Raw genomic sequence first — 27,946 nt, 5'->3', positions numbered from 1 at the left:
TTCGGTATCTCTTCGCCTTGGCCCGTGTTTTCTGCCATCTACCATCTTTCCAAGACCTGGCATATCTCGAGTATATGCCTAATACTAGCTAGTTACCCGAACACCTCCCCTCTTCATGTATCGCGAAAAAAGGCTCTTCCCATTTCACCTGTTTACGATGATGACCAAACGAGAATGTGGTTAGAAGTCTTGGCCACGAGTCGCAACGACCAACCATATCTTGTTTCTATCTTTTTTTTTCAACTATTACACTTGCTTATCACATGCTCTTTTTTTTTACATCTTACTTTTTCTTTGCCCTTAGACAAGAATTATTTTCGTTCCATTGACTTTCAAAATCATGTGTGCCATATCCGCTTCTTCCATCATGCCGATTTTACGCGCGATCGTCATGGATCGTACTCAACATAGCCGCAAGTCTCGCATCAATTATCTTGTGTTCTTATCCTTGCAAGCCTCTCATCTAGGGCTTCACTTGTGTATACACTTGAGTTCACGTGCCTTTCTTTTCTCCTGAAACCTGAAACTACCATGGGTATCTGCACGTGGAGTTCTTTTGATGGCAATTTCTTTTCATTTGGATGAGATGGCAAACATGCTTGATTCTGATTCATCTGTTTTGGAGGTTCCTATGGTATATAGAACTGTTAATACAACTATTGGGTGGCCTGTGGCATAATCGACCATCTTATCCAATGATCAGTAAAATTGTGTAATGCAGTAAACAATAACTCTTGATAAATGACCACGTAAACAAATGCTAACTAGTTGAAACAAAAAGAATGCAGCTGGATGGGATAAAAAATGACCTCGCCGGTACTCTTCTCAGCCGATCACGACGATGGATGTGGCTGCAGCTTGGTCGCTGCTTCACCGCGTCCAAATGCGGTTGTCGGCCGCTTGAAGGGGTGCGCCTCGGTGTTGAGCACCCACTCGTCCAGGCTGATGACATCAGGCTCCGAGAAAAGCAGGTAGAAATACTTGAGCGTTTCGGCCAGCCAGAAACTCTCCATGTTGTCGACGTGTCGCGGATGGGTCGACAGAATGTTGTTGAGGGCGCTGTGACCGTATTCCGTCTTGACCAAAGGGATAATAGACTCCCACATCTTCCAGCCCTTCTCCATCCAAGTCTGGTCTCCAGTGATACGGTACATGTACCATACCGATTCAATGGCCTCGGGACTATTTTGAATGTCAGTCACATTGTGGAATTTGTGCGTTGCTTTGGGGGTTTTCTTACCGGAGAATATAATGTGTGGAGGGGAACTTAACAAATCCAGGAGCGATGTTTTCCATCGTAATCTTGCTTTCGACAAAGTCGATATGTCCCTGGGGACGGTAACCAATGTGCTTTGTAATCTCAGCTTCAAGATCAAACTCGGAATTCACTGCCTCGGCGTCTTCTTCTGCCTCGGCGTTTTCCAGGGTTGATCTCTTGACTGAGCCAGAGGCATTAGATGCAGCGACAAGTTGCGGGTTCTCTTCCAAGAAAAGAGCCTTTTGTTGCTCCCAGAGGGCGACCTGCTTGTCACGGTACTCCCAGTTGCGGTCAATGTGTTCGTACCATTTAGTTTCGTTCCAGGCACACTCAGTCATGGAGTCGCAGGGGACAACGGTGGCTTCCTCGGGCATAATGCCGGAAGGCATGGATCTATAGGCCCAGACGCAGCCTTCTGTGATCTTCTTAGCCATTTCGAGCTCTTCGGCATTCGGGAAGATTTTGGATCCCATGCCAAACATGCCGCCGAGGAAACAAGCCAGATGGGTGATTTCGTAGGTAAAGTCCATGTCCTTGACGCCATGACGGCCGGTGGTAACCTTGGCTGCAAATAGGACATCGCTGCTGTCGTTGGTCATGGGGCGGTATAGAAGAGTATCCTTGATGCCCTTCATTACCTTGCGGTGTATCTTCTCATACTTGGGTTCCAAGCCACCAAGAAGAAGGTGTTGCTGTGATCATAAGAGTCAGTACATATACCGTGAAAAAGTGCACGTTTCTAATTCCTACCTTGGGGTAGTACTCGTAAGTAGAGTCTTGACTGCCGCCAATACTGTACGACTGTCTTCCGAATTCAACTCCAGATAGAGGCTGAGGCACACAGTCCCAATCCTCACCATAATCATCTTTGACGTCAAGCGCGATATTTTGCAAGGGAGGCATACGAGCGTCAAGCTGGCGTCTCTCAAGTTCATGGGTAGGTTCCAGACTGGTTTCAACTGTAAGGCCGGGCTGGAAGCCGGTGGGCTTCTTTTCGGAAACGAGGGTAAGCTTGTCTCTCTCCTTGGTCGCAGTCTTGTTGCAGCCAGAGGGGTCCAGGCGCTCAGGGAAAAGGCCGTCGATGACAGTGCCGCGGTCCTGCAGACCCTCGAATTCATTCACAATACGGGCAATGGCATCGTAGTATTTTTGTTCGCCTGTCAGCTGAGCCAAGCGAGTGAACTCCATTGTCATAGAGCCCAACTCGGCGACACTGCCCACTTGAGCACGGTGGGGCTGGGACGCGGCATTAGGTTTCCATTGGTAGTAGGTGATGGGCATGCGATTTGGGGTGTCAAACACACCCATCAGGATCTCAGCCAGCTCGACAGCCTTCTCCAGCAGGATAGGATAGTCGCCGTCAGCACCACCGCTAACATCAAAGGCAGCAAGAAGACCACCGAGATAGCGAATGATGGTTTCAAAAACGGGAATAGCATCACGGCTAGTGTAGGTGAAATCAATATTCTTGAGAGCTTTAGCGGCTTCGTCAAACTCTTCTTTAAGGCCCATGATCCACAGCGTATCCAGAGAGTCCACCAAGGTAGCGGCCCAGCCACAGAACGGGTCTTTGAAGGTGGCGGTACTGGGTGCTAGCTCATCGTGCATCCAGGCGTGGGTACGGTAGCCAGACCAAGCATGTTTCATCTCGGCGAGGACAGCATGCTGACGATTTTCGCGAAGAGCCTTGGCAGCTGGATCCTCGGTTCGGGGAAAGTCGAACTGGATCTTGGGGATAGGCTTGGGGCTTCCTGTGGGCATCTTGATGTAGCTCTCAGTCGGGACGGGGAAGTGCTCAGCGGGCTTAGTCCAGTGGATCTGAGATGGGTTTCCGGTCGGGTACTTGGTGGAAGGGGGCTTCTCGATGTATACCGGCGGGGCATGTTCGTGAATATCAGCCGGTTTGTCGGAGGGGGCTTTGGGGTTAGTCTCGAGGTCTTCTTCAGGAACAGAAACTTGATCCGGAAGGGAAAAGTCGAGACTCGAGTCGGTCGGGTCCACGTCGTTCAAAACGGGAATATTGACGTTGCTGTTGGTGCTAGGAGCCCCTTGCGACGGGGCTTTCGGTTCACTGGAAGCCGGTTTAGTCACAGCGCCGTTTTCCTCCTGGATAACGGCCTGGTGGCCACCATCGGCAGCAGCTCCGGGAACAGACGCGGGGCCTTCTGCTGACAAGTGTGAGGCGGTATCTTGGTGGACATGGAGCTTCTGGTTAAAAGCGGAAGGGCTGTCCCAGGAGCCCTCAGTGCCCTTGTATATCAATACAGTAATAATGAAGGCGGCCACCAAGACCAGGCGCGAGCGGCGTCGGGGGACCATCGTGGCGGCAGAGTTGGAGGAGAGAGACCTCCTTATGGGTGTAGCGGGCGCGTGATGATGGAGAGAGGGAGGCAGACAGGCAGGTCGGGCTGAAGGCAGGATTTTGGTTTCTGAAGGGCTGTCGATTTCTGACTCGACTTGATAGGTTTGTAGGGAATGTGGATGGTTGATCCGCAGGCGTATTATTCCAATGGGCACCAAAGTGTGGATGGTGTAGTTAGTTGCAAGTCCAACTACAAGCGCTCTCGATCCGAGGCTTGAGTGTCGGCGCCAGATTCACCAGGTGCGCGTGTTGAGAAAGAGAGCCGCACACCAGATGCGGGAGAGAATGTGATGACAGGGGGAAGCACCTGTATACGAAGCAAGCTTATTACAAAGTATCGACAATAAAGATTCTGGAAGAAGAAAAAAGACGATGGTAAAAAAAAAAAAAAAAAAAAAAAAAAAAAAAAAAAAGATCGAGGCGTGGCCGCAGAGATCAGGTTCGTATTGGAGCCAAAAATGCAATGCGAGACAAGCTTGCTGTTAGCGTCAATATATCCCAAAATCCTCAGGCGGCGTGGAGTGCATGCTAGCCCCGTACTTGTGCTTCCCTGCATTCAATGCCGCAAACCCGAGAGCCCAGAATCCCAGGGGCATTCAAGGGAGGAAGAGAAAGGGGGAGGGGGTCTGTTCGTGGGAAGCAAGTAGAGTATTTGCTTGACAGTTTCAACCAGATGCACGCAGACGCAAGATATCTGGGAACAGTGCAGAAAGGGCAGATAGAATCCGTGCCCATGTAGCAATAAAGTCGAAAATGGCAACTTGATCGCAACGCAACACAAGCAAAATGCCACGGGTTTCATGAGAGTAAGGAATAAATCCATGAACAAAAAAGCTCAGCATGCTGGGATAGAAGGGCAGCACTGGGTCTTCGGAGAAGCTATTATCCGCGCTTGAGTAAGCACTGTGGGGACATATAGTTATGTAACTGCCTTCCCATACTCGTATCCTTTTGCATCCGTATCATCACGGCTCTCAGCATCCCACCCAGTACTTCGGTCTAGTGGAGCCGCCCACCATCTCGCAACTTTTGGTCTTGAGACTACAGGCCGCTTTTTCACCTCACCTTGCAGCCCGACACATAACTCATCGTCTACATACATACATACATACATACATATATAAACCCCCTGTGCTGCTACTGGAGCGCTCGGTAGACCTTATCGGCACACACGTTCTTTGCCGCGGCTTCATCCCAAGTCGCTGCGTGGTGCAACCTAAATCACACGATTAGCTACAAGCGCACCCACGACCTACCGTTCTCAAAAATACGCACGTCTGTCTACAATGCATGGTTGACGGGTTTTCTCCCCCCCTCGTGTGGGCTACTTTGGATACAAGCCTCCATCTCGCATGTGCATCTCGCATTTGGCCAAGAAGACGGTGTAGTGTAGGCCCTGTGCTCCGTTGCTTATTCTCTATGTGCTTGACTTTAGTGTATGTGCATAGTTACAGAGTGGCACATTCATGTAAACTATGTCTCCACTTGTTACACATGCGTGCAGATATGTGCGACGAGCACTGACGCTTACTTTTCATCACTGCATGCATTTTGCTCTGTGCTGACCTCTTCATTTTGGTTTAGTGATAGAAGAAAGCGCGGTGCAAGCTCAAGATCGTGGTTTTCCGCATCAGTCCATAGAGCCACAGCTATGTAGTACTGTGAATCGAACTGAGGGTTTTATTCATAAATACTGAGGTAAGTTGTGCTATCTACTGGTATTTATGAGGGGGATGAGGGGTGGAGTCCGGTGTTGATGTTAGGGTTAGGATTACACCACAACAAGTACATATACTCATGAGACCAAGACCCATTTCTCTACATTAAATACTCTTGCCATGCCCCACCTATTTTGGCTCCAGTTTCCTTCCACCACCCTAGGTTCACAAACATGCTCCATTTTCATTGAAATCGAAGATATTCGTAAATATATCAACAACAACGCGTCGTAAGGATAAGGCTGAACTTCAGGACTGTTTGCAGAGGGCTATTTAGTATAGGGGAGAAAATCCGGATGCTAAAATATCCCAGGTTGTCCGCAAACTTGAAGCATCTCGCAGTACATTGAGACGACGAAACCAAGGAATTGGGCGTTGAACTGGAATTTCATCACGAATGACCTAGGTAAGATCAGAATAAAAGATTAAATTATGAAACTAGATCAATTTGCTTCATAATGCCAGTTTTTTCGTGCAGCTAGAGTTACTTCAGATGCTGCAAACTACGCTCTGAAGGAGAGGCCATCGGCTTTAACGGTGTTGGCGATGACCCTGGATATGATACCAGACGATTTATCCACGAATCTCCCATTGTATCTACTGAGCTACTCCATGCACAAGGAGACCGCAGCCGCACAAAGAAAGCCGGCAGAGCTGCACAACTACGGCAGGCTTCAGAGAATAAGCCACTCAAGCCAGGAAGCGTCCTTACAATTGATCAAGGTGGCCGCATGGTCTTGCAGAAGGACAAAAACGAGAAACAGGAGGCCAAGATGGCTTGTTGAGGCTAGTGAGAAGAGGAGTCAAAAGATGGACAAAACCTCTTTTTTGAAGCCGCGAAAAAAGGCTCGCAGATGGCGAGGGGAAACTGGAAGCCAACGCAAGTGGGGCGTGGCGCGAGTGTCTCTCGCCCACCCCTTCAAAGTTTGTACGCTTATCACCGACAGCACTCGCCTGCAGCACCACAATCTTGCGGTATTCCTCTTGGTGATGTTGGAAACGAACAGCCAACTACGTAATTACGGATGGCATAACTACGCAAAAACATGCAAGTCCAGGCACATTACGCATCAGAAAGATCCACTCAATCAACGCAAATCATCTACACTACTACCATAGTTAACCTAAATTCGTGACATATCGTATACCATCACATTTCACCCAGTTTGACTCCCCGGCTTGATCTTTTCGTAAATCTCTGTACCCTCAAACAAAAAGTCGGGATCTGACTCGCAAAATGGGTGCTCGGCAAGCAGCTTTTCCGCAGTCGGGCGATCATAAGGGTTCCTAAAGACATGTCAGACTCAGATCCTTGTTTGCCATGGAATGACAGGGCCAATTAGTAGAACAAACTTACACTTGGAAGCAGTCGAGCATAAACGCGAGTGCAACAGGACTTGGAGTGATGTCCTCCGGGATTGGAGGGGTCTCGCCGTTGGCCAGTTTGTAGATGGCGCCGACTGCCTCCTCGCTGCCCCACGGTCTCTTACCGGCAAACATTTCCAGAACTACACATCCAAGGGACCAAATGTCGACCTTGGCGCTGTATCCCTTGCCTTCAGGCTTAATTACTTCGGGTGCCATCCAGAAAACAGACCCCTGCATGGAGTTGCTCTTGTCGTTGCCATAGATGTTGTCGGTTTTCTTGCTGATGCCAAAATCAGAAATCTTGCACGTACCATCAAGATCAAGAAGTATGTTATCGGCCTTAAGATCACGATGTAGGATACCCTCACGATGCAGATATGCCAGCCCAGAAAGCGTTTGCCGCGTTAAAGAGCTAACAAGGGGCTCCTCAAAGCGACCGTGCTTCTTTAGGCATGAACCAACACTACCACCGGGAATGTACTCGAGGAAGATGCTGATGCTGGTCTCTTTGCGCTCACATCCCAGGTACTGCACAATGTTAACGTGATCCAAATGCTGCATAGTGTCGATTTCAGAATCGAAGCCAGCAACCATTTCGCGGATCTTGTTCTTGTCTCCAGCAGCTGCCTTGGGGTTGACATCTACCTCCTTAACAGCCAAGAATTCACCAGTAGTGGCATTCATGCCAATGTACACACGACCAAAGGATCCCTTTCCAATGAGCTGACCCTTGAACCAACGAAAGGTAGTCTGTCGTTTGGGGAGTGTGTCCTGAGGAACTGTGGGAAACAAAATACTATCCCGTTCAGGTTTTATTTGTACAATGTTGGCATTGAACATCTTGGTGCTTTTGCGGCGCAACAGAGTAGTCGCCCGGTCAGGGGCAGCCTGTGCAACAGTGGTGTATCGCTTTTGAGCCTCATGTGTATCACGAGCGACCTGGCGTATAGATTTGAGCCGAGCAAGGCCATTGGCACGGCTGATGCTGCGATGCGCGATAGATTGGTATGAGTTTCGGTTCATATTGCTAGCTTTGAGCGTAGATTCATCTGAGCCAAGAGTGTCATCTTCATTGTACCGAGAACTCTTGTCCGATATAAGCGAAAGTGAGTCAGTGGGTGTAAGAGGTGGATCAGCATCACGTGTTTTGGGCGATACAGGCGGAGAGGTTGGGACAGATGCAGATGCTAATGAAGAAGTACTGTTTTCATCCCCTTCAGAGATAGGCGAAGGCATAACTCCGTTCTTGGATTCATTGTCTTCGACAAGAGGCGCATCAAGGTCAAGGTTAGGGAAGAAGTCATCCAGGTTGTTGAGCAGTGCATCGGTTGGAGGACGATTGGCCCACACTCCCTTGTCAACAAATGACTTTCTCCTGCTCAACTTGCTATCATCAAACTCCCAAGTCGAGTCAGACATTGGTGTGCCTGGGGTCCGTCTCGAGCTAGAGCCATGGGTAGACTCATCCAACTCAGATGACTTGATCGAATCACTTGGGCTGTCAAATCCTGGAGGTGAAATGAACGAAACTGAGAGACCCTTTCTGGCACGAGATGACCCTTCAACATCCACATGCAAACTAGGCTTTTTGACACCAGAGTCACCAGTGGACCGCCTAGGAGCAGCAGCAGCAGCAGCCTTTTTGCGGGCAGCAATAGGAACAGCAAAAAGGCCATCATCAGAATCGTCGTCCGAGTTTTCAGCGGAGCCGGCAGGAGCGGGTGTAGCGGGGGCGAATGAAACATCGTTTCCGACAAAGTCCAGATCAGGGCCGGGTGCCTTCGGGGGGCCTGAGATAGGGGTTTGAAACGATCTAGATCCAGAAGATGAAGGGCGGGAAGCGAAAGATGGCGAGACTGGTGAGCCGTTAGTGTTTGAACGGATACCATTGGGGCCAGTCATGGAAGCCAGGCTCATGCAGAGACCAGTGATGACAGATCCCACAACGGAACTTGCGGAAGGGGAGTGGGAAGAGAATGCACGTCGGTGGGATATACCATTGCTTGTTCCTGGCCGTTCTGGTACATCATCGAGGGTACCAAAGGACGGACGGGCTTTGTGTGCCGGCTTCTTTTTCAAGGAGTTGACCTTGATGAGAGTCGCCGATGGGTTTGTAGGCAGGGCAGGGGCGCTCCTAACAGGAATAGGCTTTCTATCGTCGAATCCGTGGTCGGGCTTTTTATCGTCGTAAGGTGAAAGGCGGGGTTGGTCGAAGTCAACATTGCGGCCAATGATTTGCACACTATCGTCGATTTTACGGTTTGCTTGTTGCCTACGTGCCAGGTATTCTCTCTGTTTACGTTCCACGGCATCACGGTATTCAGAGGATTCAGAGTCGTGAGTTCCAGACCGAATACTAGCACCATTGTTTTCAGCGTAAAGCTCCTCATCAACTGTAAGTCCTGGAAGGTGGTAGTTTCTAGACGAGCTGCCAGCATCAAATCGAATTAGTAGTTTCAAAGTTCCGAAGCTATCAGCCCGAGTGCGCTTGACAGACAAGAGTTTTGCGTCATCCAAGGCTTCGTCATGGTCTGCTTTGCCAAGTTCAGTAACATAGATTTTGATGTTTTCTGGAGATACGATCCCGAGATTGTTGCATATGATTTGTTTCAACTCGGATGGAGTATCATAGTCACTGACGTCACACATACGGTAGTTCCAGCCGTCCTTTGTGATTAGAACATAGAGACGAGAGTAGCTTCCTGAGCGGATCTTTGTCATGTCTAATGACTGTTCGCTTCCATGTGATCGAGAACCACCAACTTTGTAGCTGGTGGCTGGCGAAGTAGGAGAGTCCGTGTCTTCTCCATCCTCTCGGGCGTGTTTCTTTTTTCTTCCAAAGAAACTGAGTAGGCTCTTGTTGTCACGAGCTGACAAAGGCTCAGACTCTGAGGGTGATAGACGGCTGGAATCGTGGCCGTGTCTTCTGCTTGCGCGAACATCATTGAGAAGCATACGAGTAGCTTCAAGAGGAACACCGCTTCCATAAATAGCGGCATTGGAACTAATCGAGTCTGTGCTCTTGCGGCTTCGGTGGCCAAAGTTACCGGTATGAGGAGACGCAGAAGCAACACCCCCAGCAGAGACAGGATACGAAACTGGGCTGTCGACTTGAGCACTCACGATGTCAGTGTTTGCCGATCGCCGTGTACTTTCAACATCGATACTTTTAGGGGCAGAACGTGATTGTCCTTGACGGCTACTAAAGCTGGGCCCTGGAGCATTCAGAGGCGTATTTGGAGATTCACCATCGACTGCAATGATTCCAGATTCTTTTTTCGTATGAGGGGGAATTGCAGACTTGGTGTTGTCAAGTGATCTCTTAGTTAGGATGTTGCGAATTAGTCGACGCATCCGCTTCCCTTCGTCTCTCTCGTGGCTTTGATCCCATGGGGTTCCAAGATCCTGGCAAATTGTGGCTAACTGGGGATAGACCTGCTGGTGCATCAAGCCAAAGTTGCCTCTTCCAACATGCCGGCTTCCTAATTCCAGAAACTGAACACCGTGGAGGTTCAAAGAGGCAAAAGTGACTTGCCACTCTTTTGAAAACCCATTGGACTGAAGCCATGCTAGCACACGCTCGATGCTCCAGTATGCAATCATTTCCGGGGGGATTATCAGTGCATTGGTGGGCGTTGAGGTTGAACTTGAGGTGCTAACCCTTGCCCCTAAGGTGTTTGAGTAAGAGCGGTCCGTCCCGATTGTGTCGGTTTGATTAGATAAGGATATGGTCGAAGATGGGGGCGCAGGTGGGCTGGTGAAGCTGTTGCTACTGTTGTAAAAGTCTGACTCGGTAAGGCCGGGGATGCCAACTCCAAATGTGGTTTCGCCGTTGGGTATGTATGTGGCTGACATGGTGAGTTCGCTCGCGGGAGGACTCACGGCCATCGGCGGCGGCGGAGGGACAGATCCAAGCATGACATTTGAGGCCAACGAAGAGCTTGTCATGGAGCTGATGGTCGAATTCATGGTTCCCGTTCCACTAAGATTCGACGTCATTTGAGCATGGAGTCGGGGGTTGTAGGCTTGGATCGGCGCATGGGTATTTCCTCGGTTCATGTAAGCAGCCCAGTTGGTGTTCTGTGCAGCCATATTAGACCCAGGAGGAGGTCCAGATGGCGGTGGTGGGATCATTATGCCATTTGCCTGAGAGCCATTGGGGTATCTGGGCGGCGGCGGTGGGATATGCATTCCGGAGGCCTGGTTGTTCATGGTGGGCGGCGAGATTGGCGGAGGTGGAGGTACTTGGTATGTACGGGATGAGTCGTTTCCCGACGCATGACGTTGGCCTCCTTGATACATGGCGGGGGAAAGATATCACGATGCACAAAGCCGAGGGCCTGAGGGGTGAGATATCACAAAGACGATCGGTATCTTACGCGGTCATGAGCGGTCGGCGGTTAAGAAAGACGGGCGGATATACGGAAAAAGGAGCAAGAAAAGGCTGTTGTAGTTGTAGCAGCAAGTGCAGTAGCGTTCGAATAAGTGAGGTTGGTGGGAGGAACAAATTTACAAGTCGAGGAGTGCCAACCGGGGTTCTCGAGGAAGTCAAAAACGAGAATGATTGATGTCACTGAAACAAGTCGGCCGCGCAAAAAAAAAAAAAAAAACAGGATCAACTTTGTAGACTACCGCACAGTTGGGGGGAGGATGGCGACAAACCCAAACACTCTTGACAAGCAGGGCGCGGAAGAAATAGCGCAGCAAAAGGCGATGTATACTTTTGCAAGTATGGAAGCGAAGAGAGGAGTACCGCGATGCGCGCAGGGAGATAACAGATATCAGGCAAAGAATAAGAAGATGATGTGTGCCGGGTGGAATGGGCAGACAAATGACGAGGGCTGCTTGATATACGGGCTCTGGCGCTGGCTTGGGCTTGGCTGGGAGCGGTCAAAGACTTGGTGTATGAAACAGTGTAAAATGAGCGGAATAGGCCAAAAACCTGGATATTCATAAAGTGTACTGTACCTGTGTACAAAGCAGCCGATTCTCGAGGAACAGGGGCAGGGTCCAAGCCAAGCGAAGGGCGAGTAAGCAGCCAGATGTGCCGGGGAGGTGATGGAGTCTTTTGCGTAAGGGACAAGAGGCCAATTCCACCAAAAAGCAAATATCTCTTGAGCTGGGGCCAACGAAGGATCCAGTCCTATGGATTTAGCGGCCGTGAGAAGCTGCGATGAGACCGGAGCGACGAAGATGGACAATAAGAAAAAGAGGCTGGTCACAAAAATCTAAAGGGGGAGTTGACAAGTCAAAGTCGGACCGTAAACTTTGCTAAAGACAAACCCAACTTCGCGCTTAGCCGCAGTTGGCCTGGCCAATGAGCATTGAGAAAGGCGCTCCACTTTTGCATCGTCGTTTCCACGATGTGGTAGAAGTGACAGTAGAAAAGGTTTTCTGCTTTGAAGTACTAACTAGCTAATCTACGTAACTATCTCGATAAGTTCCCAGGTCTACTGCTACATATGCTTCAGCTATTGAACCCAAAAAATGTGTCAATCTTTCATCTCGTGGCTTAGATGCAGCTGTGCCAACCCCCTTACATTCCCCGTGGTGTACCCAGGCTTGGCCAACTTCCACATTGGCTAAGTCTCTTCCAGTAACGCCGCAGAATAAATCCACTGTTCATTATGATAACACAACAGCCAGAATTGCATCAGAAACTAATGTCTATGTGCGGTGCGACATCTCCTACAAGAAAGCCAACTCCAAGTCTATGCTATGTGAAAGGTTGGGCCAGGTAGGGTCTTCATTGAAATGGCCATCTGCCGTTTTTTACATACAATGATCTGGGGCCATTCACCATGTATGTACTTCTATGCAAGCACCAAAATAAAGCGAGTACAGAGTGATGGAGACACCCATTCAAGATAGTTAGTTGATAGTAAAATGAGGTTGTTTTGCTACATCTCCCTGTTTTTGCGAGACTCTTTCAAGCACTTGGTTTTGACAGAATCCACAATGAACATCTGGTCTGTGTAACCAACATAAAAAGAAACTGGACCGCCAATCTTGAACTAGTCTAGACAACAACATCTCGGAAGAAAAAATGAGGAACTGGCCATATTTACATATTAAATGGCAGCATGCTCGTGACATGTCCATTCGCCAGTAGCGACATGGACACAATACTGCAGACAACTAGCCCGTGGGTGGCCAAAAAGGGAGACCACAGGACTGTTACATTGGCAAACCAGAGACACATGCTTGCTGTTGCAACAAGTGAGATGGTAACTTGACGAAGCAAAAATAAGCCAAGACCACTCTTGATATTGGTGTATCATGCGACGATATTTATGAAATTGACAAATAATGTGTTCAAATAGCCGCTCACAGAGATATATATAATGCAACAAAGTTCCACCTCCCACCACATCATGTCAAGCTCATTCGAGGAAATGTTAAACTTGAAAACGACCATAACACACTTGCCCGTGAATCATCACCAACATATAAGATAGTCTTCGTCTATATAAGTTCCACTAATCTTCATAGCCGGAGCAAATTTCCCCGACACAAACCAAGACACACTATTTCGCCACACCACTGTAGGCCATAACTTGTACGTACTTCAAAACGAGTTTCAACCCATATTGGAAACAAAGTACGCACTACCCACTAGTTGTGCGCTCTCAGGCCCGCAAAATGCCCGTGGCCTGAAGTGGCTTTTGTATTCCAGTCACACCAAGTGCTGCCGACGGTGCAGCCAATCGTTCAACCCGTCGGTTAGCTTGCCCTGATGCACGTTTCGTATGCGCCACAGATGACTTGGCCACTGGAAGACGACTAGCTAAGTCTTCACCACCCTTGTTTCTGTGCTTATCCCGGAGGTTATTGGCAACTGATCCGTTCATAGGACCAGGTGCATTAGCACCCAAGCCGCCACGGGTTTTAGAAAGAACCGTCCGCGCGCGCACGTTTCCAGCGCGCTTGTCCGGAACCATAGGACAGTGTTGTTTGGCTTGTGCCATGTACCGCATACCTTCTTGCATCTCGTCCTCATATGGCGCATCGTCTTCATCATCATGGCGTACAATAGCCGTAGGCCGTGCCTGAAGAGGCCGGCGATGCTTCGTGGGAGATTTGGTGTCGAAAATGCGTTTGCCGGGGCTACGGCCTACGCGATGTACCATAGGCGTAGTATTGGTTACATTGGCGAGAGATGTACGAGTACGGCGGGGTTTAGGTGCTGGTTTGCTGTCTTTGAAGACCATAAACATCTTGGTCGGTGGAGCAGGAGGTGCTGAGCCCTCAGTAGAACTTGCAACACCTGGTTTCCCAAGGGCAAGACTTTTGGGCTGAGGGGCATCGGCAAGAGGGCGTAAAGCTTGTCGGCTGGGGTCGTGGAGGCCAGAATTTATTCGAGGGACCTGTTTGAAAACAATTTCATTCTCGATCTCACGGGCTTCGATACGCTTTGTTCGTGAGCTAACATTTAAACTGCTAATGGAATCGAGGTGGTAGCTTTTGACTGGCGCTAGGTTCAAAATCATGGTGATGTGTGTTTTGGGCTTTTGTCCCAAGCCCATCACACGAGTGAGCTTAGATTCCCGGAAAGGAACTCGTTTCTCGCCACGGGTAATCGCATCAATGCATTGAGTAACAGCGAAGAGACTCTTATTGACCGATGCAGTTTCGTCGAGGGCCTCATTGGATAGTTCCGCCTTCCTGCTGTCTTCTGAGCCTGCCAAATCGACAGCCGACGCAACACTGATACGTTCCTTTCCGGCAATGGATTGGGTAATCTTTACTCGTAATATGGCATGGCTCCGGCTACTGTGAGAGTTGAGTTTAGTCCCAGCAGTAGCCCGGTTCTTGTTGGCTTCGATATATATTTTGGAGAAGTCTTTGAGCGAGACGCACTCTTTTTCCGAGAGTCCGATGATATGCGTGCGGTTATCTTTGTCGTCGAGAAGCAAACCCCGGGAAGATCGGCTCTCCGGGGGGCTGAAGAGATCGTAAATCTCGTCCTGGTAGATTTCAATGTACGATAGCGTGATTTTAACAAATATTTGGTCGCCCGAGTCCTTGGCTACCTTTTTGGCACGGCGGAAGATGTTGCTCATCAACCTGGGAGTCAGGCCTCTGTCTTCCAGCTTCAACCCACCACGAATGGTGTGGGTTTTGCCCGTCCCCGAGGATCCATAGGCGATATATGTGACATCTTTCCCTTGGAAGAGATATTTGGCGTCGGCGTGGGCTGTGACAAGTGTACGAGTTTACGCGTTAGTTTTACATGGCTATAGGCGAAGACACCCGAAACTAAGGGCTGGAGAGATAGGGTGGCAATCGTGATTTAGAAGTAAGTACCTTCTGAGTTGAAGAAGGCCTCTTGAGAGACTTGCGAGCCGTAAACGCTGTCCAGAGCAAAATTAAGCTCGTCCGATTCGTCTCTAGGAGACGGGACATTGATTGATTTTGCAATGCCCTTCTCGTCAACGCCAACTGGATATAGTACAATCTCGGAATCTGCGTCGGTTTCCAAAACCGGCCGTATGCGCGCAACCACTCTGATAGGCATATTGAAGATATCGAGATGGACTCAAGATGATGCTCAGGACAAAGGCATAAAGCGCCAATGAGCAGGTCACGCCCTCAGACAAAGAGTGGCGACAAAGGAAGCAAAAGGAAACCTGCTTCTTGTGATGTATCCCGGTGCAGCTTCGACGACACCGCTCACGTCCTTCTCGACTTGCCGGATAGAAAGACCGTGTGGTATAATTGGTAGTAATGCACAATGCTAAGCATGAAAAGAAAATCGAGCACACCGATGTGTAAAATGAGCTTTGATCCGAACTCAACCAAAGGAAAAGCATAACAAGAGAATACAACCACGACACGGTTTTCACAGGGATTCCTGAGACGAAAAAGCCACAAGCCTGCAGTTTCCCCAGCAACACACCGATGCAAGGGAGCCTTTTCCCGCCATCGATTTTAACTTTGGTTTGACAAGGTGCTTAGCATCCCTTTGAGCCTCCTTCTGGACGCCACGATGGCTCCAGAAGAGACGCCACATCAGTGCCCCCGGCTTTTTATCATCCAGTAAAGCCTAGCGCCACACCTGCTTCCGGGCCCGCTTTTTGCAGCACTGGAGCAAACTCAGACAGCAAGAGAGCTTCCTCGCCGACATCACATCTCCACGGCCGACGCTTATATCTATATTCGGGATATTATCCGGACTACCACCGAGATTCTTCTTTCACATTATTTCGTTTTCGGTCTCATCCAGCCGAACCCATGAGCAGCCGGTCCTCTCTTGTTAGAACTGCGCATCAGGCGTCGAAGTGGAGTCGGCAAACGACGCCCAAATACATATGCGTCCAATGCCGGTCCATCCAAATCAGTGCCGCGCCCAGTTCCGGGCCCGGTGCCAGCGGCGATGCCTTCGGTGCTCGCGACGGAGTTCGGGATAGTGCTGGTATGTTTCAAAAAGATCAATGCAAGCTCGGCTAGACCGCTAATTCTCATTTTTCTTGTCGTAGATGCTAGATTTGAGGTCATTGGCTCGCCGTACTCAATGCTTTCCGTGTCTCTGTCGCCGTCCCAAAAGCTGTTTACCCGGAGAGGAACCCTTGTCGCCGTGGCCGGAAAACCAGACAGTGTTTGTGTGACCAATGAGCTCTATCTGCATTAACTATCACTAATATATTCAAACCAGGCGCAATCTACTCTATCTATGTTGTCTCCTCTATCCCGCGCCTTCTTCGGTGTTCCCTTCCTTTACCAGCGCATTACGTCAACCGCCCCCATTACCGCCTTAATCTCGACCAAGTCCCCGACAACCACATTCTCCGTGCTACACCTTGATGGCACCACCGACTGGATGGTGTCCCAACGCAATGCATTGCTTGCCTGGACCGGCCATACTCTTTCTCCTCACCAGCGCCTGCAGACAGGCCTGACTGTTGCTCATTGGGGCAGCACGCTACTTACGGGCCGCGGTCTCGTCGCTCTCTCCTCTCCCGGTCAAATTTACAAATTGACCCTGGCTGCCGGTGAGGAATTCGTCGCCCACCCTTCACACGTTGTAGCATACTCTGTCTCTCCCACGCCGCCGCTCCCCTTCCGCTTCAAAGGTTCTAGCATCAAGCTTCAGGTGCCCTCGGTAGTTAGTGGCTGGATGTCGTCGCTCAAGTTCGTGCAAGACATCAAGAATACCGAGGCCTACCGCATGGCTACTCGCGCAGCACACTCTGTACGCACATCACTGCGCCGCACTATCTGGGGCGACAGACTGTTCCTGCAGTTCCAAGGTCCTTCAACGCTATTCCTATCTAGCCGCGGTGTGCGTATTGCGGACTCTCTTACTCGCAATGAGGTTAATGAGATCGCCGACGCGCCCGAGGGCAAGTTAAATAGTGCTGTTGACTTGGCTCAACCTAAGCAAATCCAAGACTCCAAAGTCCCTGAGTCTGCTTTCAAGGTCGGAGAGGTTGTCAAAGACACTACTGTTGTCCTAGAAGAGAAAAAGAAGCTAAAGGAGACTCTGGCTTAATATGATGGAGGCATTTGAGTTGCCCTTGTAAATTATCAATTCCAACATAAACTGTTATACTAGCACTAATACCAAATTCTTTCCCCCTCGTTGCGTCGTGTGTAGTCCACGAACTGTGTTACCAGTAATTGTTAACCTCGCTGGTTGTGCTAACCCTAGTGATGATTAGCAGGCTCTACATATTTCATGCCAAGCAGGAAAATCCCACCACAGACCACTTACAAAGCTCATCATGCCCACCCCTCCATGACCAAGAGCAGGCTTTAGAAAAATTGGTAATTAACAATAACTACTATTTTGTGGCATGAATGTTTTTTTATGCAACGATGTGATATGACGTAAACCTCGTTTCCCTCGCTACCCACTGAATACCGACCAAAAGCAACACAGTAAACGCCCAACGAAAGTGATGGTGAAAAAATCCGAACAACGAGTCGCACAACAGCAACGAACAAGACTGCAACAAAGACAGGGGCAGCTATGTCTATTCCTCGGGGAAAGATGCCGCAGCGCGACTCAGTTTCCGTAGAATTGGTGGTAGCTTGCCCGATCGCAGAACGTCAACGCATTCTTGAATCAAAGCATCGTCGGCAGCTGACATGGAGTGGGACCTTCGCAGCCAGTATTCAAAGGGACCGCCTATATGAGTAGATATGTGATTAGTAGGTCACTTTATGTAGTTTATGTTATGTATATTTGTAAATGATGGAGAAGGTAGACAAAGGGTAAGCGTGTAGCGGCCCAAAATAAGGCAGACTTACGATTCTTGTCGAGTGCATCACCAAGCTCAGAGCAACGCTCACGCGGCAAATGCTCATGATGCATTTCTGTAAAGTGTGCGATCATCTTGGCAACGTCCTTGAGAGGCCATTTGCAGGGTCCACTGGGTTGACGGCCAGGCCCGGCTCGCAGATACTTTTGTGTCGTACAAAGACGACACTTCCAGAAACCCAACCGCTGTACCTGGGCACCAGAGTCCTCATTGTCGCCGGATTCTTCAACCTTGAAGCTATTGTAGTCTTCATTTGTCCATTCAGACTTTCGCCTTCTTTTGGATACGGGAGCAACATTGGTATTCGCATCAGGGTCCACAATCGGTATCGGCTCGGGTATTGAGGGAGAGATTATGGGCGCCATGGGCGGTACAAAGGCCTGAACAGCGCCCTTTTCACCAAGGACTAATGATGGGTTAATGCCCGTTTGCGCCTCGAATTGGATAAGTTCGTTCTTCTGTTGGCATTTGCGAATCTGGTGGTTGGCGTCCATAACGCGCAGCCGCAAGGCTCTAGCCTCTTCGGGGGTCAAGTTTGCATCATTGCGAAGTTGATAGTTGCAATAGTCACGATCGTAGGTATAGGCATTCAGATCTTCATTGACATGCTTAAGAAGGAGGCCGAGCAGGCTGCTTTGAGAGCTGGCGGCAGCAGTGGATAGCGCAATTAGACCGGGATGGGGTACGTGAGGGACCGGTGAGTTTGTGCGGGATGTGGCAATTGTGGAGGCCGGATCTTGTTCTGAACCGCCTTCGGCCTCGGCGGAGGGGGATGATGAGAGAGCAGGTTGGATATAGGCCGGGTGAGGGTCCCTATTTTCTTTGTTGCTATTGGCTACTCTTGGCATTATTAAAGTGTGCGTTGCTGAGGAAAAGAGAAAGCCAGTGTTGGAAGATTGAGAAAGACTCTACCGTATACTAACTGGAATCCAGCGTCACGGCAGAAATACCAAAGAAAAAAAAGGCGGTGGTAGTTGAGGAACGAAGCCGAGATGAAGGTGGGATGGTGAGATACTCGATTGAACGGGGATACAAAGCCCAGGGCGCAGATGAAGAATAGAAAGCACGTTGACACAAATAGTAAATACGAGCAAAAGTTCTGAGCTTGTCTGCAATGGTGAGAGGGAAACAAAAAAGAGAAAGAGTAAGTTCAGATGAAAAAAAAAAAAGAAAAGAAAAGAGCCCGTGAAAAAAAGACGAAATTTTCAAAAATCCTCAGAAAAAAAGAAAAAAAAAAAAAAACTCTACCGGAAGGAGCAGAAAGAGGAAAGAGCCTGCTACTACCATATTAACCAAAAACAAAAAAAAAACAGGAGCGGTGGAGCCTTCTCGGCCAATCATAGGCACTTGCGCACCTTCATCAACAAGTTTTTTTTCTTTTTTTTTTTTTCTTTTTGGTTCCATGCAAAGGGGGGTTTTCGGAACTTGTTGTCACTGTGAGGGTGAAGTTCTTACAATTTCTTTTCAGCTTTATTCGCTTTCAATAACTAGTTAGTTCATGAAAGCGGAGCTCATAAAGATCACACCGAATGCCATCACTTTCGTGTTGGCAACGGAGCAACTGGGAATCTTGGCTGTTGGATTGACAATAGTTCTGCAAAAGCCTAATCTGTGTACTATGAGAACGTGACAATTTAGCTTAAGTACTTGCTAGCTCGCCATATAAACCACTCTACTGCAAACGAACAATAGCAACCCACAGAGAAAGAATCTTGTGTAAACCACACAGTTGTTTCCTACTGCTCTTCAAACTCCAAAATGTTGTAAGAAGCCTGATTGAGCACTAGCGCGGAGCTATGGACATAGAGGGGCGATAAGACGCGATAAGAGATAAGATAAGATCTCTTTTTTTTTAGCGTCCGAAAATTTGCCCATGAAAAGAAACAACAGAGTTGGGATGCGATCACTGGGCCAAAAACAAAAGTCTGCGACCTTGAGAATCTACCCACGACTGCACACCAACCCCTTGAATCTGCTACAACTATCGCGATGGTCAAGACAAGAACCAAGCGCTCCACTGAGGAGAAGAAGCGCAAGCGCGACGACGACGACCACTCCTCGACAAAGCGCAACCGTACCACCGATGACGAACACAGCGAGCAACCAGCCGCCACCAGCACCAACGACGATGCTGATGTTGCTGTTGCTATTGACGAGACCGATATTCATAATGAGTCAATGGCATGGGAAATTGATGTCAATCCTGAGGCCACCAAGCCCGTCCAGGAAGACCAGCAGGCGGCGCAAAACGACGCCGATTCATACCAGAGGTACAACGACGGCGACAACTATGGCAACGGAGCCCCCGAGCGCGAGTTCTTCGGTATGCTCACCGACGAAGAGCAAGAATACTTCCGTAGCGCCGACGAGGTTCTGGAGTTGAACCAGTTCCCCACCCCCGAAGACCGCCGTATATTCCTTGCCAACGTCTACAAAGAAGCTCAAGGAAAGGAGCTCAAGCTTGCCAGCAGTCAATCGTGTTCTCGTCTCATGGAGCGCTTAATTCTCCTCTCGTCTCGGAAACAGAAAAAGCATCTTTTTGAACAGTTTGCTGGTCATTTCCTCAGTTTGGTACAGCACCGTTTTGCTAGCCACTGCTGCGAAACGCTATTTCTACAGTCGGCACCTGTTGTCTCTCTAGAACTCGGCGGTGTCTCCGAGGAAATTTTAGGCGAGGAGGAGATTCATGGTGATGCTATGGATGTAGACGAGAATGGCGAGAAGAAGACGCAAAAGTCTATGGAGGACATGTTCTTGCTGACCCTAGATGAGCTTGACGGCCAACTCAATGTTCTCCTGACAGACCGGTACGGCTCGCATACTCTCCGTGTTCTTCTCATTGCTCTGTCGGGCAGGCCACTTGAGGATGCCAAAACCAAGTCTCTTCTAAAAAGCAAGAACGCCGAGCATATTTCAGTTCCTGGCGCTATAGTCAACTCTGCCGAGCTGACCAAACAAACACGTCCCATACCTCCAAACTTTACCTTCGCTGTCAAGAAGATCATTGGCGACTTGACGGCCACCATGGATCCAGCCGGTATTCGTATTCTGGCCCGTCACACTACTGGCAACCCTCTACTACAGCTGCTTGTCGAACTCGACTTGTCTCTGCAGCCCAAGGGCAAGAAAAAGAAGTCTGAGACCGAAGACTCTAGCATGTCACTGCTGTCCCGTATTCTTCCCGACGCCCCCGAATCCCTCAGCAATCCCGAATCGCCCGCCTCAGACTTCTTCAACAGTATGATCTACGACCCCCTAGGCTCACGTCTGATTGAAACCATCATTACACACGCTCCTTCCAAGATCTTCAAGGCACTCCAGGCCAACATGTTCGACGCGCGCATCCACGCCTACGCGCGCAACGACGTCGCCTCATACCCCGCCATCCGCGCTCTTGAGCGCATGAACGGCAAAGACCTGTCAGAGGCCATTGACAAGATCATGCCAACCATTAGCTCACTTATTGAGCGTCAGCGCTTCAACGTCGTCAAGGCTCTGTTAGAACGCGCCTCCGCGCGTAACATCCGCGATCGCATTGACGGCCTCCGCAATGCCATTGTCTCCGCCTGCGGCCATGACCCCAAGAACATCGTGCCCGTGCTGTGCGCCCTGCGTAAGGATACCAAGGATGCCAAAGACGCGCAAAAGGTCGCGCAAAAGAACGCGCTTGAGCGCGCCGCCGCCCATGGTGCCCAGCTGGCAACAACGATGCTGACCGTGACCGGCCCACCGACCAAGGCGGTCCAGACGTCTCTGCTGTCACTTAGCAGCGCCGAACTGCTCACCCTGGGCACAACGACGGCGTCAAGCGCCATGATCCTAGTGACGGCGCTGGAACAGCCGTCGCTGAACCAGTTCTTCCACAAGGCGCTGATTGCCGCGCTGGTGCCACATGCGGTCGCGCTGGCGACCAACAACCACGGCCACCGCGTCGTCGAGGGCATCCTCAGCGTGCCAGCGCGCAGCGAAAACCGCAGCGTACCGTTCCACATCAAGGAGCAGATCATGGCGCAGCTGGGCGCGCGCGAAACAGAGATGCGTGAGTCGTGGGCAGGCCGCGCGGTGTGGCGCGCATGGAAAGGCGATTTCTGGAAGCGCAAGCGTCTCGACTGGGTTCGCTGGGTCAAGGAGGCTGATGGCAGCGTACCCGAAGCACAGTTTGCGGCGGCGGCGAATGCGAAGAAGGGCCCGCGCAAGTATATGCCCAGGGAAGAGTGGGAGAAAGAAAAGGCAAACAAGGTCAGACACCAGCAAAAGCCGCCCAGAAGAGTCAAGGCAGGTGAATCAGAGCAGACACAAGACGAGTGAACCGGTAGAACTCTGAGTAGATAGTTCAGGTTGGGTTTCTTCAAGTATTCAACATCAAAAAGGCATATTCATAATCACACATAGTTATGCATATTGAACTAGATCGCACTTGGACCCAATGATTGCACACAAGTACACCGCTGGACAAAGAAACCTGTTGACATGTTAAAACTGATCTAAAACCCCACTATCCATGTCGAAGAGCCACCATACAATGATCAAAACAATTGAACTCCCCCTTGTAGAATAGCAGAAACTAGCCCCAAAAGAGACACAAAAGAAATGGCAAAAAAAGCAACATCCTCTGCCGCGTGATAAAATCCCTCCCCTTAAAAAAGAAACAAAAGAAAAACGATACGCCAAGTCATCAGATAATAAATACAACAAAACCTTCAGGGAACAAAGAAACAGAGGTTCGAAAGACAGGTGGTAAGGATATCAAAGCGATATCCAAAAATGCCCCAATGATAGGGAGAAAATAATTTGGACATGGCGAGTGAACAGGATTGTTTGGTACGTGGGCTGTAACAACTCCAGGCCGGCATCAGAAGAAATGAAATTGAAGAGAATGTGCGCCCATAGCAAAAAAGGGGAAGACAGAAAGGAGAAAGAGATATGTAGTAGCGACCAAATGCAGGGTTCTTGAGCAACCAAACCCCCACATATGGAAAAGCCTTCCCTCAAGTACATGAGAAGGGGGGCCAGTGGGAAGAACAAAAGAGCCATTAGTCAAATGCGCGTGGCTAGGCGCCAACATCCAAAAGCTCAATCTCTGGAATGGCATTAGCGGCTGCGACAGCTGCAGCGGCCTGGGCTGCCTTAGTCATCTTAGGCTTGCGTGCAGTAGTGCCACGAGCACGACTGCGAGCAGCCTTTTCAGCGGCCTTCTCAGCGGCCTTTTCTGCCTTTTCGGCTGCCTTCTCGGCTGCCTTCTCGGCCCGTTCTTGGTCGCGCTCTGCCTTGGTCTTTCCAGTGCGGCCGCCACGTCCTCCGCGGCCACGCTTAGGTGGTTCACTGTATTTTGGTTAGCATTCACGTACAAATTCAAACGAATGTAGTGCAAAATGGGATAGGTACTTACGGAGCAACTGGCTTTTCAGGTTCTCTTACAAGAGGACCGGAATAAACGAAAAAGCCATCACGACTGGCGGCAGCTTGCTCTTCCCAAAGCATTTCAGAGTCATCGACAAAGTCATCATCTTTGTCATACTCATCCTCCTTGAGGACACGCTTCTTCTTGGCGGGCTTTGCAGGGACATCGAGTCCGCTGTTTGCTGCCTTATCCACATTGCTAGCTTCCGCTTCAGAAGCATCCTCGGACATGTCATCATCACCAGATTCTTTGTTACCAACCAAAGACTTTTCTAATGACGCAGTAGCAGCAGCAATGCGAGCCTTGCGGTCTCTCTGAGCCGCTAGTCTGGGATGAAGGGCATCCCATCCGTACTGTTCCTCGGCCATGCGCATAAAGTTGACGTACTTGTTGGTTTCACCGGGAATGATGGGAATTGTGAGGTAAATTGTGGGAGCAGTCACTTCTTCGCCAGGCCGGGCCTTTCCAAAGTCAAGAATGGATCGCTCATCCGTCATCTCGACATCTTCAGTGTTCTTATCGTTGGTCTTTTGTGATGAACCTGACTGTACCGCTTTTTCCTTCGCAAGTTTCTTCGCAACAACAGCAGCGCCTGATTCCTTTTTAGAGGCAGCCTTGGCGGATGCTGGCTTTTTGGTAGTCGGTTCTGCTACTGCCACCTTAGTAGGCAGGGCCTTACGTTCAATGGTTGGCGATGGCTTTAAGGACGGAACACTCATAGTATTTATTTTGGCGGCTGATGCTGCGCCAGAGGTGCTCGCGGGATCGGTATGTGGTAGATTGGTCGAGGTCTCTAAGTTTGCTGAGAGCACAGGGTTGCGCAAGTTTGAAGGTGAGTGGACTACAGAAGATGACTGTTTGTCGAGGCTCACACTGGTATCGATGGTGTGTTGTAAAGCTTTGGGCGAGAGTAAGGCAGGTACCGGATCGACCAAGGTGGAAATGGACGGTGATGTTTTAGGTTGTATTTTAGAAGCGGATTTAGGAGTGGAAGTTGGTGCAGGAACAGTCGCAGCTGAAGGGGCGGCAGGAGAAGCACGCAGCGGTGCGCTTGTCGAGGAGTTGGTGCCGTAAGGATCACGTGCCAGGATAGTATCGCGGACAGGGTCGAAATTACCACGGATTGGATCGTAACTTTGGCCGCTGGTTCTCAGGGGAATCGGTGCTGAAGCGGGCGCATGTGAGGGCGGGTCGTCGTTGAGAATGCTGCGCATAGATGCATCTCGTCGGGGAATCTTGGTGGGAGGCTCTTGGGATTCGGATTGTGGGCGGATTTGGTTGGTTGAATGGTTAAAATCAGAGGCGGTTAGGTCCATGAGATCTGAGACTTTTGATTGTCTCGAGGGGGCAGAGTTGGCAGAGACTCTGCTAGTATCGGCTTCGTCTTCAGTGCCGACAGCAGACTCAGCTTTGCGTTTGCGGACCACTGGAGTCGCGTTGGGATCGCGAGGCTTTCTAGTCCGCTTCGGCTTTGCAGGGCCTTCCGCGTCAACAGGCTTCTTCTGTGTGGTTCCAGGCTTGCGACCAGGCTTCTTCCGGGGAAGTCCGGCGGCCGTGAGCTGCGGTGCAGGCTCGTCTGGACCAACGGAGAAGCGGGCGGGTGTTGTATCCAGAGCCATGTTGTTCATTTGGATCTATAGTGTAGTGAGGCAGGTTGCAGTAAGGATAAACAGAGACGGAAGAAAAGGTTTACGCTCAACCGTGGAGGAAGTGAGGTTACAAGAGTGAACGAATTAGGGCAGGTCGGCTATTACAAGAGGCGACAGGGAGGACAACAGTAAAGGTCAGAAGCGAAAGAGTCCTAGAGAAAAAAAGAGGGAGAAGGCAAAAAAAGATGACACCAAAGGGAAGTGTGCGGATTTGTGCTTTTTTTTCAGGGACGAGACAAAGCCCGGAAGCGATGCAAAAGCCAGAGCTGACTATATGCAGATTGGCTTGATAAGCTGGCCGCCAGCGTGTCAAGGGCAGAGCGAACGGTAGGCAAGGCAGAGCTGAGCCTCTTTGAGCACAAGCAACGAAGTATCTTGGGGCGACAGAAGCCGAACCAAAGCTTTGGTGTGTGAATATGTGCCCGTGGGGAATGGAAATATACAAACAAACTCCAGACCAGAAGCCTTGGGCCGCGATGTGCGGCGTGCAACGTCAATATGGAAGTTGATGTCGATGTAAGCAAGGCTAAGTAAGACTGGCCGTCACAGTGCAGCAAGCCAAGTCCAAAGGCCAGGGACTAAGAATAAGAAACAGACGTGTGTTTGGGGCGGTTTCGGCCAATCAAAAGCTTCGCCGTTGTGGGCTTAGCTGAACAAACTTCTGCAGGACTCAAAATGGCAACAGCCAAAAAGAGAGAAGCAACGGTGGATTTGGATTGGTCCGTGCGTCACAGCAGCTCCTTCCACGCGAAACTGGTGTTAACGCAGAGTTGCGAATGGCCTCACGCAAAAAAAAAATGCAAAGGTGCAAAACACCACGGCCGCCAAATGGGGGGGAGCCGCAGAAATGTGCGAGTTCGGTGCGGAGCCGCACGAGGCGGTGGAGCAGCTGGAAGATGGTGAAAATAAGGCGGGATATTCAGCGCTTCTGATGGCGGTCTTTTTCAGACTGCAGGTTGGCAGCGCAAATGAAAAATTCAAAAAAGACGGCGATGGTCGTGATGATGTGTTGTGGACTGCGTGGCTGGTGGAGGTGGAAAAGAGGAGAAGAAAAGAAGGAGAGATGGCCGGGCACGAAAAAAAGGCCTTGGGATGCAAGTTGCTTTTATTTTGGGCGGGAAAACAGTGAGCAAAGGGGCGGAATGGAGTCAGATGAGTTCGTTTATTTGGGCCAAGGCAAAAAGCAAAAGAAAAGAGCTCGGAAGCAGCAGCGCAGCCTGTCAAATCAAACAGGCCTTGGACCTGCTGGCAAATGGCAAAGCCAGCCGAGAGGGCTCAAGATTCAAAGGGCAAGGAAAGACTAACTAGTCAACAGACAACTATGTGTGTATGTATGTACATACATACATCCATATGTACGCTTGTACAAGTACTGGCCAACTGAGGGAAAGGGGGACCGTCAGGTTCAGCCCACGGCAATACAATAATAACAAGTAAAGACATGGACGCATTATGCTGCCAGAGCAGCTTGGCCCGCATGTGTGTGTACCTGTACTTGTGCACAAAGAATATGGAACAAGTTCAAAGACACCAACCAGACTCTGTGGGCGTCACAAGGAATGTTCGGGTGCAAAGGGGAGCAAAAGGAATCGAAAAGCAGGGTCAAAGCCAGCGGGGCGTGTCAGTTTGTGTGTGTGTGTGTGTGTGTGTGTCTGTACAGGCTCTACGGCAATCCACGACAAATAGTATGTACAATTGTGCGAGGTATCTTGGGCCATCAACAATACCAACAGCACACACGCACACATGTAATTCCAGTTCAAAATAACCTGCGGCCTGAGGCAGAGCTGTCTTCCTGTCCGCATTTCTCTCGTCTTCTTCTTATTCTGCAGCTGCTGTTGCCCCCATGACGCTCATCTGCCTCTCGATATTGCCGACGTATATCTTGTCCACAGGCCAACTACAAATTTCTCCACGCCAGGAAGTTGCCTTTTGATGCTTTGATGGGGCACTCAACCTGCATGACAGGCCATCTGCGAGCTGTGGGGTGTGGGCCTAGTAACGGCAACGCAAAAAAGTAAAAGACGGTGCAGGGATTAGGACGACAGGGAAGTTTCCGTTTGTCTGCCAGTCATCTTTTGTTCTTTTTTCCCTCCCTCTGCAACCTAGTTTTACTGGACTGAACTGGAGTCCCGGCCCTGTGCACTGTGCAAAGTGCAGATCTGCACCAATAGGAGCTTCAAAACAGTGCGATCATAGCACCGGCACGGTGCTGGAACATCCAACTATGACTACGCATGCATGGGCAACCACAACGAGACAACCTAAATTACAAGTTTCCAAAAGACACAACATGTTATGCGAAATTGGCCTGACCCTAAGCCCGCCATTAAGCCAGCAGGGCGAAAAAAAAAGCTACCAAAAGCGCATAGTCGTGCTGCTCTGATGAGCCGCGATTGTTGCGTAGTCGGCACAAAAGATTCGCACTTTTATAGCCAACATAGATCATCGCCCGCGCTCTACTTCGCTGGCACCTCACATCAAACTTGACGTGCACCTCATGTCTACATCACAGCCAAGTGCAACGAAGCTGTAGAACTGCATGAGATGATGTTGTGGTGGTTAGCTTCCAATGAACCCCCCAAAGTGGGGCTACCCAGGCACTTTGATTGGTTCATGACTCCCGCGTCTGTTGCGCTTCTGGAAGCGTAAAAATTGGTATGAAGCCCCGGCTCCATGTCAAGTGGGGTGTGAGCGTAAGACCTTCCTTTTCTAACCAATGCATGCACATATGTGTACGTATAGCTACTTGTATACACAGGTAGTTATACTTGCTTGTAGACAACTGCTACTAAGGCTGTGCCCGCAGCCGCTCTGCCGATAAGGTACAATACCCGAAGATAAACCGCCTGTTTCATTTACCTCACGACACGTCGTCTTTTTCTCCATTTCCCTCTAATACCAGAAGAACCATACGGTAGTTCTT

General features: G+C 49.9%; 7 protein-coding genes across 7 annotated transcripts; 2 read left to right on the top strand and 5 right to left on the bottom strand.

Annotated features, from left to right (window-relative positions):
* Nucleotides 1–833: 833 nt before the first annotated feature.
* Nucleotides 834–3,577, bottom strand: BROUX77_002150 (uncharacterized protein; the record flags this gene model as incomplete). Its single annotated transcript, XM_073746659.1, has 3 exons — nucleotides 834–1,182; nucleotides 1,241–1,950; nucleotides 2,009–3,577. The coding sequence occupies 3 exons, from the start codon at nucleotides 3,575–3,577 to the stop codon at nucleotides 834–836; spliced, it is 2,628 nt and encodes an 875-aa protein (XP_073607232.1).
* A 2,918-nt stretch (nucleotides 3,578–6,495) lies between these two features.
* Nucleotides 6,496–11,008, bottom strand: BROUX77_002149 (uncharacterized protein; the record flags this gene model as incomplete). Its single annotated transcript, XM_073746658.1, has 2 exons — nucleotides 6,496–6,625; nucleotides 6,696–11,008. The coding sequence occupies 2 exons, from the start codon at nucleotides 11,006–11,008 to the stop codon at nucleotides 6,496–6,498; spliced, it is 4,443 nt and encodes a 1,480-aa protein (XP_073607231.1).
* Nucleotides 11,009–13,335: 2,327 nt separating this feature from the next.
* BROUX77_002148 (uncharacterized protein) lies at nucleotides 13,336–15,224 on the bottom strand (the record flags this gene model as incomplete). The annotated part of the gene is made up of 2 exons (XM_073746657.1): nucleotides 13,336–14,903; nucleotides 15,014–15,224. The coding sequence occupies 2 exons, from the start codon at nucleotides 15,222–15,224 to the stop codon at nucleotides 13,336–13,338; spliced, it is 1,779 nt and encodes a 592-aa protein (XP_073607230.1).
* A 716-nt stretch (nucleotides 15,225–15,940) lies between these two features.
* BROUX77_002147 (uncharacterized protein) lies at nucleotides 15,941–17,198 on the top strand (the record flags this gene model as incomplete). Its single annotated transcript, XM_073746655.1, has 3 exons — nucleotides 15,941–16,121; nucleotides 16,186–16,304; nucleotides 16,362–17,198. 3 exons carry the CDS (start codon nucleotides 15,941–15,943, stop codon nucleotides 17,196–17,198), a joined length of 1,137 nt encoding a protein of 378 aa, XP_073607229.1.
* A 484-nt stretch (nucleotides 17,199–17,682) lies between these two features.
* BROUX77_002146 (uncharacterized protein) lies at nucleotides 17,683–18,818 on the bottom strand (the record flags this gene model as incomplete). The annotated part of the gene is made up of 2 exons (XM_073746654.1): nucleotides 17,683–17,837; nucleotides 17,960–18,818. The coding sequence occupies 2 exons, from the start codon at nucleotides 18,816–18,818 to the stop codon at nucleotides 17,683–17,685; spliced, it is 1,014 nt and encodes a 337-aa protein (XP_073607228.1).
* A 1,141-nt stretch (nucleotides 18,819–19,959) lies between these two features.
* Nucleotides 19,960–22,278, top strand: BROUX77_002145 (uncharacterized protein; the record flags this gene model as incomplete). Its single annotated transcript, XM_073746653.1, has 1 exon — nucleotides 19,960–22,278. The coding sequence occupies one exon, from the start codon at nucleotides 19,960–19,962 to the stop codon at nucleotides 22,276–22,278; it is 2,319 nt and encodes a 772-aa protein (XP_073607227.1).
* Nucleotides 22,279–23,021: 743 nt separating this feature from the next.
* BROUX77_002144 (uncharacterized protein) lies at nucleotides 23,022–24,990 on the bottom strand (the record flags this gene model as incomplete). Its single annotated transcript, XM_073746652.1, has 2 exons — nucleotides 23,022–23,292; nucleotides 23,360–24,990. 2 exons carry the CDS (start codon nucleotides 24,988–24,990, stop codon nucleotides 23,022–23,024), a joined length of 1,902 nt encoding a protein of 633 aa, XP_073607226.1.
* Between the last annotated feature and the right edge of the window lie 2,956 nt (nucleotides 24,991–27,946).

This window comes from Berkeleyomyces rouxiae (assembly GCF_048999995.1).
Source record: "Berkeleyomyces rouxiae strain 22BRR77 chromosome Unknown BrBRR77_ptg000002l, whole genome shotgun sequence".
In the NCBI taxonomy this organism is placed as follows: Eukaryota; Fungi; Ascomycota; class Sordariomycetes; order Microascales; family Ceratocystidaceae; genus Berkeleyomyces; species Berkeleyomyces rouxiae.
The sequence above is the reverse complement of the archived record's forward strand: the minus strand, read 5'-3'. Positions and strand labels throughout refer to the sequence as shown.